The sequence below is a fragment of the Stegodyphus dumicola genome, chromosome 2 (genome assembly GCF_044657685.1).
Source record: "Stegodyphus dumicola isolate Sdum_Otavi_A_Nest chromosome 2, ASM4465768v1".
Classification (NCBI taxonomy): domain Eukaryota; kingdom Metazoa; phylum Arthropoda; class Arachnida; order Araneae; family Eresidae; genus Stegodyphus; species Stegodyphus dumicola.
Window position 1 is genome coordinate 154,557,464 of NC_140769.1, and position 14,101 is coordinate 154,571,564.

The window sequence follows — 14,101 nt, forward strand, 5'->3', positions numbered from 1 at the left end:
ATAAATAAAGGTAATATTTAAAACCTTAAAAAACACCCCTTTGGGCGTAATATAAAATTTGAAAGCTTTCAGAATTGTTTTAATAATTTATATTTTAGTTTTTTTAATAAATTATATTTTTATATTTTAATATATTCAATATTATATATATATATATTTAAGTAATATCACAGTTGTTATTCCAATGTTATAAGCCCCGAAAAGCGTTATGTAAAATTTCCTAAGGTCGTCGTTATATTAGGTAACCGTATTTTATAAATGAGAACGTTTTATTAGACTCTTTATGTGGAAAAAGCACTGCAGCTACCAGTCTAAAACAATGTCTATGCACCTTAGCCAAGGAAAGATATTCCAAGAGTGACAGCTGCTTAAAGGAGCATATCTCTTAATAATATCTTCTGAGTATCCGTTTTGTTTGCACACCCCTTCTAAGACTTTATCCAACTTCTGATATCAGTGCAACAGGCAACTAATAAATAAGGTAATGGTAGATGTAATGGAACACCTGACTTAATATTGACAATATGTAGGGCACATATGGTTGCAACACTCCCGAAGAAGTCAGTGGCTGAAAATGTGAGACATACAAGAGCAATATTTGCTGAGTAAATGTTTGTGCATTAATTCCTAAATGCAAATTTTTTTAGTTTTCAATTAATGCTGTGAATCTGCAAAATGGTGATAATTATATGGAATTAACCCTTGTTCTCACTGATTCAAATTTCAAATTTCTTCATGCCTGGAAAAGCTCGTCGCTACAAAGTGTTCAACGAAAACGATGATTTTGTGCAAAGGTAAGTTTCTGATCCTGGAAACTGTTTAGTAATTTCTAACAAACTTTATAGTTGAAAATTCAAAACATTTACTGATATCGGTGCTCAGGTTTGTGATTACATTATTTAGAATACCGCAACGCCAGTTTTAATGCAGTTATATATTGCAATGTATCAAATAATAACATCTAACAGCCTATTTATTCTAATATGTAAATATAAAAACTGCTTAAGAGGAAACTGCTTAAGTTTCCTTGTTGCCTTCTATAAAAGACTTACTATAAAGATATGACGCGTCTTTCACGTATCATTTTGTAAGCAATAAAAGCATTAAAATATTTTTGAAAATTTATTGTTAACTACATCGTCTATATCATGCAAGCTTGTTGAAAAATGTATAATGTGGGTATGTATGTAAAAAATATATAATAAAATGTGTGGTGGTGTGGTGACTACATTTTAAGACATTGACTTTTAATAATAATTATTATTTATTTACTAGAACTTTGGTACTGAGCATCATCTGTCTAGAACAAACACCGCTCCGAACTAAAATTTTTCTGGAACCTTGGGTGGTTTTTCTCAAGAAGCTCCACTATATCTAGTGCTTGATTAATAGATTTTTTTATAAATAAGTTACTTTTATGAATTATTAATTTAATTGAGGAATGTAAGATTAAAATCCAAACTTAGGTAAACACTAGCTTTGCCCACTACTTTCTTTGTTGTATCGTAACTTGTTTGTCTCAATATATGCATAAAATTTGTAGTACCTACTCTTGTATCAGAGCCTCTAATTTAAGGTCAACGAACCCGTGAAGAAGTAACTGAAGTTTGGGAAGGCAGGAATTTGTGAGCCAAATTTCAGTCGTAGTTTGATACATAGTTTTCCAGGCAATATTCTGATAGAATGAAATCTGAAAACAACAGACTTATAGCAAAACAAACAAGAGGATTATTTGTTTTATTTAAATATGAAACCAACGACTTGCTGATTAGGCATTCTGTAATGTTTGACTGGATACACTGGATACTTCGGCGTCCTAAATCTAGAAAGCTGTCGAAGATTAAAACTATAGAAGACTGTATGATATTATGTATGACTGTATGTATATATACAATCTTACAAATACACGTGTCTCGTATTTGGCCTTCGAACACGAAATCATCAACGTGGAAGTCTGCTCTCCTAATTCTGATATCAGTCGAGTAAGCACTTGCTATATTTCTACAAAAAATAATCGAAGGAGATCGGAATGTTCATGCAATCCGATCTCTTTCGATTATTTTTGTTATTACAAAAGCTAAACTGTAATTCTTTGTAATTCCTCATAAATTCTAAAATTACTCTTTAGAGCTGATAAAATAGTTTCTGATTTACAATAGCAAAAAATAATAATAATAATAATAACATGAATAAAAAAAAAAGCTTTATTTGTGGTATATGCAAAGATTTCGATCTTTTACACATTATTAAAAGTATCATCTGATCATACGTTCAGGTAACTGATTTACAGCTCTTACTGAAATTCTAAATAAGAAAACTAGTGCGTTAAGATAATGTGAATGCAAATCTTACATCTTTTGTTAAGATATGCTCTTTTTAAATATTTTGTAATATTTCTGTTGAACTAAATTTTATGGTTTAAGTGTGACGAATATGGTATTTAATAAATGAAGGTAACATACAAAACATTAAAACCAAAAGCCCCTTTGGGCGAAATATAAAATCTCAAAGCTTTCAGATTTTCATATATTTATTTATTTTTTATTTCATACTTTATAAAACTTAAAATTATTTTATTAACAATGATTATTAACTATGATTTGAGTAATAATTGGCAATATAATAGCTTGTGATTTAATAGTAATCGAGTAGTGGGAACATTTTACAAAATAAAACAGATTTTTTTGGGTGGTGTGTCTGCAGCGGACGTGGTGAGATCGGACACAAACGATTTCGTGGTCAGAGCGGACACTGTTACATATATGTGGCAACGCCAGTTTACAGGAGAGGATGCTGCGAGAAAATAATCTGAGTTTGGAAAAAGCAATTGAATTAGGGAAAGCAGCTGAATTGAGCAAAGCTCGTGCTCAAACGTTAAGAGAAAACACAATGTTGACAGCGTAACTAGAGAAAAAGTGAAGCAACATCGGACAGGAGGAACCAATGCAGCCTTAGCAGTGAGGAAGCACAGAGGATGGAGTGATGACACTTCAGATATTGAGACATCTTTATGTAAAAAATGCAACAGACATCACGTTAAGGGACAGTGTCCGGCATATGGAAAAAAATGCTTTAATTGTGGCAAACTAAATCACTTTTAGACTATGTGCAGACTGAAGCACATCCAAAATGTTTCTCAGCATGATAACGCAGATGTATATAGGGAATCTGATAATGAATTCTTCGTGAATTCCATAAATGTTCAAAGAACTAAAAGTGTGTGCTCAACATCATCTACAAAAGAGTGGACTAAAACTTTAATTGTTGAAGGGACAACTGTGACTTTTAAGTTGGACACAGGGTCTGAAGTGAATGTTTTGCCTGTGAAAACTTACGAAACACTGAGTGCTAAGAACTCTAATCTTATTTTAAACAAGTGTAATGTTGTATTAGAAGCATTTGGGGGGTCCAAGGTTAAACCTGATGGGTCATTAATGTTACAATGTTCCTCAGATGGTATGGATCATACTCTAGAGTTTTTAATTGTTTCTAGCAAGCATATACGTCCATTATTAGGAATCGATGCATGTGTTAAACTTAATTTAATTCAGTTTATAAATAAGGTTGGAATATCAATTAAAGGTAAGTTAGATCAGTATACAATTGTTTTACCTCCATCTAAAGATCAATTTATTATTAATAATTCAGAAGTGTTTGAAGGTGTGGGGAAATTTAGTGGATTGTGTTAAAATCATGGTTGATGATCAGATAGCTCCTGTAGTGAGACCACCACGTAGAGTACCACTTAGTTTAAAACCTAAACTTGAATTAAAATTAAGCGAATTAGAGAGACAGGGCATTATTGCAAAAGTTGATCAACCTTTGAACTGGGTTAGCAATCTAGTAATAATTGAAAAAAGCTAATGGATCCTTAAGAATATGCCTTGATCCTCAAGATCTTAACAAAGCTATAAAAAGAGAACATGTGTTGATTCCAACAATTGAGGAGATTTTACCAAAGCTATGTAATAAATCAATTTACTCTGTTTTAGACTTAAAGGATGGGTTTTTTCAAATAGCGTTAGATGGAAATAGTAGTGATCTTTGTATTTTTAGCACACCATTTGGATGCTATAAATTCTTAAGGCTTCCAATGGGCATTTCCTGTGCACCTGAAATTTCTCAGAAACGCAATCTTGAAAACTTTGGTGATATACCAGAAGTATTGGTCTATTTTGATGACATCCTCATTGCTGCTAGCACTATCCAAGAACATGATAAAATTTTAACAGAGGTCATCAACAGAGCTAAAAAGCTCAATATTAAATTCAACAAGCAAAAACTTCAATATAGGGTTAGTGAGGTTAAATATTTAGGTCATTTATTTAATGCGTCAGGCATGCGACCTGATCCTGATCGAATTAAAGCCATTACTGAATTACAGGAACCTCAGAATAAGCATGAATTTCAGCGTGTTTTGGGAATGTGTAATTATTTGAGGAAATTTGTACCACATTTTTCAGAGAAAACAGCCATATTAAGGGAACTTTTGAAAAACAAAGTAGAATGGCAGTGGTTACAGCTACATTCTAAAGCATTCAGGGAATTAAAAAAAATTAATTTCCAATGCACCTGTGTTAGGAATATTTGATAGCAGTAAACCTATAACTATACAGGCAGATAGTTCTAAAGATGGGTTAGGCTGCTGCTTATTGCAGAATGGGCAACCGATTGCTTTTTCGTCTCGGAGTTTAAATAATGCAGAAAAAAACTATGCTCAGATTGAGAAAGAATTTCTTAGTATTTTATTTGCTGCTAATAAATTTCACTATTACATTTATGGTAGAGAGGTAGAAGTGCTTACTGATCATAAACCATTAGTTTTAATTATAAACAAAAATATTGCTAACGTGTTGTCAAATAGATTGCAGAGGATAAAAATTAAGCTCTTAAAATATAACTTAAAACTTAAATATTTGCCTGGGAAATATATGTATATTGCAGATTTACTGTCACTTTCCTTTAAATATACAGACACGAATGAAAACATGGATATGACAAAGATTGTTCATACACTAACAAAACAACTGCAAATGTCTGAGAGTAAGAAAAGGGAATTTCAGAAAGCTACATTAGAAGATGAAGGGTTAATGCTAGTGAAAGAATATTGGCAAAATGGATGGCCTTTGAGTGTTGATAAAGTTCTTAAAGAAGCAAGATCTTATTTTAAATTTAAAAATGAGTTGAGTGTTGAACAAGATTTAGTTTTTTTTAATAATCGAATTGTAGTACCTGTTGCATTAACAAAGTATATGTTAACATTATTGCATGAAGCTCACTGTGGGATTGAAAAATCAAAAGCTAGGGCTCGACAAGTACTATTTTGGCCAGAAATCAACAGTGACATTGAGAATATGATTTCTAAATGCCTAATTTGTGATAGGTTCAGGCCTCAAACAGTAAAAGAACCTCTTGTTTCTCATGAAATTCCCAGTTTACCTTATAGCGTTGCGCGCCTCCAACTTGCACGCAACCAAGAGGTGACTGCGGAAACTGGATAAAAGACAGAGTCTTGTTAAGGGTTTAAGTCCCTTTTTATTCAACGTAATAAATTACAAGTGCGTGCTCTTGACGCTCACAAACTGCGCCAACTCGGCGGTCAAATAAAAATAATAACCTGAAAAGAAACTAAAGACAAGACTCTAACTACGAGGCTCTCTAAAAGTAACTAACCTCACCGCGTTTTACAATACCGCTGCTAATTTCAGCAAACTTGAAGATCACGTTGAACGATTAGCAATACTTCCAGGCAAGCACACAGGCCGAAACGCGGGGTTCTTCAATTTCTGGCCAACTACCTCCGCGCTCGTGAAGTAAGAACAGCACACCTCGAACTCGTTTCCTTTCTATTTAACTCAGAATACTTCCGCTGATAATTTGAATCCTTGCGCGTTCTACTAAAATTTACATACTCTGGCATTGGCAGTTCCAGGGGAAAGTAAGGCTTGACAGGAAAGGTAGTTTAAACTTAAAATAAATGTTAGTTAAAATAAATATAAACCTTATGAAAAGGTTGGTGCTGATATCTGTGAGTATGCAGGGAAAAGTTATCTAGTAATAGGCTGTTACTTAACTAAATGGGTAGACATAATTCCTCTAAAAAATAAAAGTGTAGTGGAAGTTACTAGTAAATTGAAATCGATATTTGCAACACATGGAATACCCAAAACTTTAATTTGTGATAACGTACCATTTAATAGTTGGAAAATGAAGAGTTTTGCAAGGGATTGGGGATTTGAAATAATCACTAGCAGTCCTCGATATCCTAAATCCAATGGATTTGCAGAAAGGTTGGTAGGTATAGCCAAGAGTTTATTTAGAACAGGATTAGAGAAATTAAATGAGGCTTTACTGGAATATAGAAATACTCCAATTTCAGGTATAAATTTATCATTAAGTCAAATGCTATTAAGTAGGAATTTAAGAACACGATTACCAATTACGCAAACAGAATTGAAACCAACTGTAAAAGATCAATATAGAGAAAAGGTGAGGAGTAAGCAGAAACAGGCTAAAATCTATTATGATAAGCATGCAAGGGAAAGACCTGAATTTATTCCTGGGGAAAAGGTAATGTTGAGATGGGAAAATAAATGGGAGCCTGCTATAGTTTTAAAAAAGCATTCAACTCCGAGATCATATTGGATTAGAACAAAAGATAATAGGGTAATTAGACGGAACACATTCCATTTAAGAAAAACTAAAAATTAGAATTTAGTGACATTAGACTATTATGATCTATGTAATGAAAATGAGGAAAATATAAGTAGTGAACATCCAAAAATACATAATGATCCTCACCATCAAAATAATAGCAATAATATTAATCCTGATTGTGTATATAAAACAAGAAGTGGTCGTAATGTATATCGACCATCCAAATATGATAATTATGTAATGCATTGATTCCTATGAGTTTCCCAAAAGAGGGGAGATGTTACATATATGTGGCAACACACTAGTTGCTGGTCAAACTGAAGTGAAGTAATAGTCAGTGAATGTTAGTGTGGAATAAACAATGTGCTATGTGAACGTGTTGCAATGACTTAATTATAGATCAATAAAAATTAATACGATTAAAACAGACACTTCGAAACTCATCGTCGTTAGAGCGGACACATTTTCCCCCCATCTTAGAACAGATAAAGGGTGCAGATAAATAAGTATATAAATACTTTTAAAAATCACAATCACAATTAAAACAGTGTCTTAAGTGGCAAATCTCTTTCAAGTGGGATATTTTTTTTTTTTTTTTAAACGAAGTTTTCTGTTTTGCACTCGATTATCGAATTACAAGGCACTGGAGTATGTCGGTATTTTAGTGACGAAATCATAATCTTTCTGATATAATTCTGAAAGTTCTTAATAAATATCTGGGGAACGGGAGCTGACGTTTCTTCTCGGACTCTTTTTCTGCAAGTCTCTAACTTCCTTTTAACTTCCATCTCAGCAATGTTGGGCACGCAGGAATGTTCAGTTTTCTTCAGTACTTCGTACTGAGAATTTGTCTTTACATTTCCTTTACAATGAACTGTGTTACATACCCAGCTCATTTCTAATTTATTTTTTCGGTGTAAACGGCATGGGTAATCTTCTACAACTAAACATTCTTTTCCTTTATTTGTACAGAGTAATTTTGTTGAAATGGCTATGAGTTCCATCACAGATTTTTTCGAGGCTATAAAACGACATACACACTTCATAAGGATAAAACATCCACTGAGAAAACGTGAAAAACATTTACTCTTAAAAATATCAGCTTATCTCTACAGCAGGTGCAAAGCTCGAAACTACATAATAGGTGACATGTGACTAATTAGGTAAACAACATAAACAACACAATAATGCAAGAATGTTCGTTCTGCCCACCCAGCTACCCTCACGTGTCCACTCTGACCACGTAACCGATTTTTAGTTCTAGCGCGCGACCATTGCCACTCGGGAAAATGAATGCGAAAATTAGCGTTTTCAGAGTTTTTGATTAATATCTCGGGTGATCAAAGTCGTACGAAGATGAGAATGGTCGAAATGACTTTCCACGAACTTCTGGAATCCAGGGGTACCTCTTTGGAAACTCAACTTCCGCCGTTCCGGAGGAGATGATGTTACAGCAAACAAACCGGATACACACAGATTTTAATAGTATCCTAAATTTCTTCACCTGAAACAAAACTTGCTTTATATCATGATGTCTGAATTAATCATCTACGTTAACTTCTTTCAATCAAACAGTTAAATAGGGATTTGCACTCATTTATAATGATTATTCTTTTTTTTTTTTTTTTTTTTTTTTTTTTTTTTTTTGTGTGTGTGTGTGTGTGTGTGTGTGTGTGTGTGCTCCAGTTTTCCTTCTAGCATTCACTTAGAATGAAAATATTTTGCACTTTTAAAATTTGCTGGAGATTAATGCATTTCACAATGATTTTGCATGAATTATTTCACGTGCATGCATTCCTTTGTTTCACATTCTACCTAATAGCTCTATAGCTCATGTTAATTTGTAAATTCACTGTAGGTAATAATTTGTTTGTGCATGGCGCTTCTACCGTTCTAATTCTCTTTATTATTAGTTTATTAATACTATTCGCAAGCCACTCGGAAACATCTTAAGTTATATATTCTAATGTTTAACAAGATTAATCTGTAACAGTCGCAGAGTTACTATTTTAGCATGTTTTATTAAAAAAATGTACTATCTCTCGAATGCAAAGAATGCACCTCTCGAATGCAAAGAGGTAATATGATTCAGAAGTTCCAAGAAATAACCAAATTGTTTCAATGCCTCATCCCCCCCCCACTTTATTTTGTTTAATTTGCGAACATACTCGCAGTGCTCAATAAGTTCGCAAAAATTTCTTGCAAAGCAATTTTATCTGAAACTAGCGGAATTACCCGATGCCAGTTAAGTTAGATTGAGATTAATGTATCTAACATCAGAGAAAACGATACCGCTATAATCCTTCTCTAATAACGATGCAATAAATACGATTCAGAGTCATACATTTTTCAGTCTAGTATTTTTCAGTCTAAATGGAACCAAATAAAAAATTTCGATAGAAAAATAAGCTATTTCTCTATCATTATATCAGCAACCATGGCACGCAGTTTTTAACGATTTTCGTCTTTCTAATCAAATGTTCGTAAAAAGGCTCAAGGTCCATCCAATATTTCCCTTATATTCAATTTTAGTCGATTAAATGTGGAAAAAAAATTATCATAATTAATCAGAAATCAATAACGCGAACGAACACACATTCTTCTTTATATATATAGAATTCGTAAAACTTACAATTTTTTTTATAAACAGACTCTATGATTTCGAAGCGAGCAGTAAGCAACACTTTTCGAAATAAAGTTTTCTTTTATCTCCAACGCACGAGACTGTTGCCACTCGGAAAAATGAGTTCAGAAATCAGCGTTTTCTGAGTTTTCAATTAATATCTCGGCTGATTAAAGTCGTACGAAGATGGTAATAGTCGAAATGGCTTCCCACGAATTTTTGGAATTGAGAATAATGTATTTGTTTGGCAATGCTATTTTTTATTCCGTTGTAAAACTTCTTTATATATATACATATAAGAAATTATCGTCACCTTCGAAATGTTTGAAATCCTTCGAAATTGAAAATATTAACAAAACACAAGAACGTCTTTTTCTCTGTTTGACATAGACTGCCGATTACCTTTTGTTTTCGAGGGGGGGGAGGATAACTTGACTACGTCGCCTTGTAAAATGCTGAATCCGTAGAAATATCTTGATAAGAGTCAGAAGGAAAGAATTCTGCAAATAAAGTGATAATCGCTCACAAATATCTGTTTCTAATGAAAGAAACTCAAATAACATCTGCTTAAAACGCGACATCGTGCTGAATGATCGGAACATGCATTCACTCTCTGCACTAAGCCCGAATTTCTACTGCCTCATATTATATTACTTCTTACATTACTTGGCAATGGAAAAGCAGACTAACGCTTTCTGACAGCCAAGTTTAAATACCCCAAATTTCATTCACATAACATGACATTTTGAGGAACAATTTGAAGTATTTTAAGAAAATTTTTAAAATAATCTCTAGATATGAAAAATAAAAGTTTCGCACTACTTCTTTGGATTCCGGTCTAATATTTCAAAAGAAATTTTACAACTTATCTTTGCACTGGACCTATATTTTTATATTCTGTAGTTTTTAATACTCTATCATATAAATTCTTATAAATAAATTTAAATGTGTCGGGGAATAGTCTTTTATACAAGAATATCTAAATCTTTACTTGAATATTTTATTTAGTTGACTTTGAATTAATTTGATAAACTCCTAAATAGTTACTTTGTTATCCTATTAAAATTTATAATTGTCCTGTACTTTGACACAGTTTTGGATCAATATCTTCCTGGCTTGGAGTTTTACAACTGGTTTTTGCCTACTAAAACGACGAAGCACATGCGCTTCTATTTACTATTATTAATTGATCGGAAATTGGTTTCCTCTTGAAAAGTCAGATCACAAGCGGCCGAGCGGTAAAGCCGCTGAATACTCGTAGTTCGGTCCGAGGTTCGAATCCCGCGAACGGGCTGGCTGCATGGGTGTTTTCGGGGTTTTCCCCATGTGTAATGTGTATACGAGCCAGTTTCCCTCAGAAAATCCTCCACGAAGGCATCCCTCCCCTCAGGCAGATAACCCTAGTGTGCTTTGCCATAATTAAATACACCAACACCAATACACCCTCTTGAAAAGTCCATTAATTTCCATTCAATAGCAATAATTTTTCATATCGCTCGCTTTTCATAAATTTACTTTTAATAAAAACAATACTTGAATTTTTTACTACATTAGCAATGAAATTCACTTTCTTAAATTTCCTAAATATCATTTTGCTAGGAGATAACCCCAAAACTGTTCTTATAAATAAATTCTCATTTCCTTACGCAGCAGGTTTAGCGCGTATATTAGGCTTTCTAAGTACAAAATTAACTAATTAAATTAGTTTTTTGAATTTTATATACATATATATATATATCAAGCATTGAATGAACTCAAATTCATTGAAATCGAAAAAACATTTTCTAATACTTGCGCAGTAACTGCGCAGTAACTGTAAGTAAGATAAAAGTAATTTATTTACTAAAGAAATATTAATTATATTATCTCCTAATATAAATTTAGTAGAATGTATCAAAATGAAGTAACTCATAAATAAGAAATTTAATTCCGAAATTTTTTTAAAGGTACTTGAATTTAAATCATGAAAAAAAAAAAAAAAAGAAATTCAAACTTTGAAAAAAAAATTATAAACCAAGTAATCGTCATTGATCGGAAATTATTTGACTTTTCAAGGATAGCAAACCAACCCCCGTTCAATGAACAATATAATTAACAAATGCGAAGGTGTTTCGTCTGTTACTCAAGTAAGAATGATAATGCCAAACTGGCAAATTTAGTAAAGGCCAAAATTGTAGTTTCGTTTGTATTTTAGAAAACTCGAGAAATTAAATAGAGTACTTAAATAATTCATTTTGAATGTAGCATTTCAGTTAAGTCAATGGATTTTTTAGAAATCTTGAGTTAATAACCAAATTAAGTAGTAAAAATTATATTAAACTTGAGTAAAGTGTTCCCCGATACTCTCGCTCTCATTCATTTTATTAAACTTGAGTAAAGTGTACCCCGATACTCTCGCTCTCATTCATTTTAATTTAAAACTATTTTTATAAATATAATAAACAGTAGCTAATTTTTATTTATGAAGTAGAACTCAAATTAATTGTAATAAAGATGAGAAAACCTAAGAAACATAATAAGCTATGCTATCTTTGCAAAATTAATGAAATATAAGTTGAAAAATTGAAATATATAAAAGATACAATGAAACGTACAATGTAAAATGTACATAATATGCAAAAAGGGCAGAATATGAATTAATTAACTTACGTTCTTTCAAACGGAATGTCGGTAAAGTGTTCGCGTCCGTTTCTTACTCAGAAGGAGTGTTGTAGGCTATACTATCCGATTTCGGGATCAGCAGTGGGGATCCTTTGAATTATTACAGACGGTGAACCTTTGAGAAGCTATTTTTGGTATGTGGGCGGGACGTGGTATGTGTGAGGTAGGTTGTTGTGGAGTTCTTATGCGAGTGAAAATGCGTCTGTTAAAATTTTGATTATACTAATTTGTGAATGGAAATTAATTAATTTCTGACTAATTGCCGTGGCGTAGCGAGGAAGAAAAGAAGAAAAAAGTAATTTTTACTGCTAATGAGTTATTTAGCAGACTCAGAGTATGAAATAGGCTCATTTTTTTAGTAACAGTATAAGAAAAAGCCATAAAACAATGAATTTTTACGTTACATACAATTATGTAATTACACTATGTACAAATCCTCCAACTGATAGTCATTAAACTTACACCGCCTTTTCAGGTTTAGGAAAAAATTTTCCATATCCGTATCAGGTTAATGATTTAGAGAAAGTATTCAACGCCTGCTCTTTTAAGACAATGGTTAATAAATGGATTAGGCATTAGATTATTTTTGAGAATTTTAATAAGGGTCATCGTTTCGCGTTGTAGATCTATCATATCTGTGCAAATACTATTTTAATACGTCGTATTTAATTTAGAACATTATTACAAATGATACATTTTTCATTCCCCGTCACTACTTGCTTCAAAAAGGGTATCTGCTTGTTGCGTTTTTAGAGCGAGTCGCAAATGGAAATGCGATCCGTCAGACTACAGCTTCGTTAAATTGTAGGGAATCCATGCATCAAAATGGTTTATGCGTTAAGCTTCACAAAATACTCGTGGATTGTGGATTTTGATATGGTGTTTCATCTGTAGCGCAGGGCTTACCCGGGCATTCTTGATCTTTAAGGTTGAAATCGCCAGCCAGGGGCGTAGCTAGAGGGGGGCAAGGGGGCATCTGTTCCCGGGCGCAGAATCCAAGGGGCGCCAAACTGATGTTACAATATTTTAGAATTAAATGTTTTCCATCCTTGGCAAGCAGTAGGGGGCGCGAAATCTTCAGTTGTCCCTGGGCGCTGAAAACCCTAGCTACGACTCTGTCGCTAGTAAATCACTTCTGTATATTTCTTTCAGCTGTAGCGCTTTCGCAATAAACAGCGCGTATCTTGTTTTCCGCTTGTGCAGCATTTTTGGCTTTGAAATTGAAAAAAAAAAAAAAAAGGCATTAAATGCCTAAAATGCACTTGTTTTCTTCCATATTCAAAGGCATATAAAACTGGCAAAACTTAATGTATAGTAAACAATTTTGTTTTCCAAAATATGCCTGATGTACCATATATTACAATATGTACGCATGACATATTCTTTTCAGTCGTTCTGATATATTCAGACCTGTCCTTACACCACCTACCAAAAACCGGCACGAACTTTCCCAGACAACCCAATAACTGTATTTTTCGTTTCTTTCGTATGTTTCCCATTTCATTTAGAGGAACTAGATCTTTTGCACTGTTTGAATAGGTTAAAAATATATTTTTTATATCTCATTTTGATAAAAGTCCTCTGACGTAAGTTCGTAAATATATTATCACTTCAAATTTCACCTGGCAGTCTGTTAGCCAATGTGCAGCATTCGAAATTTTAGGCAGTGCTTTTGTATATGTTTTTGACTTTCTAATGTCGCTTTTGTGAGAAACTGCAGATGTGAAAAATTGATATTCTAAAAAGAAAAGCGTATGAGTATTTGAGTTCCTTTAGAGCAAGCAGACTGATAAAATAATTCGCAGCATATCAGAATTTAAGATAATTTTTCAAATAGTTTATTTGCCTGCATATGTTTTTCCTTTTAATAAATTATATTGATGCCAAACTCTTAATATGAGGACCACATGCAGCCCTCTGAGTCTGCATTGTGTAACCAAAGCATGAATTAAAGGATTAGTGCATGTAGCATTGAATTTCAAAATTAGTATTATTTGAATGCTTTTTTTGACTAGACGGACATTTTTATTTAAATGAAAGGAACATGTTTCTCAAAGGGTAAAAGGAGATAATGAATATATGTCAAAGAATGACAGTATTTGAAATTTAACTGAAATTTATCACTAGTCAATTTCCCATCAATTGCAGTTACTCGGTTTT

The 14,101-nt window shown here is 32.9% G+C and overlaps 1 protein-coding gene across 1 annotated transcript in view; it reads left to right on the forward strand.

Annotated features, from left to right (window-relative positions):
* Positions 1-543: 543 nt before the first annotated feature.
* Positions 544-14,101, forward strand: part of Mvl (solute carrier family member malvolio) — a 151,851-nt gene continuing 138,293 nt past the window's right edge. Inside the window, exon 1 of the mRNA XM_085811319.1 lies at positions 544-794. Within this exon, the coding sequence (XP_085667445.1) occupies positions 736-794 (59 nt within the window). The 5' untranslated portion in view covers positions 544-735. The remainder of the gene's footprint in view (positions 795-14,101) is intronic.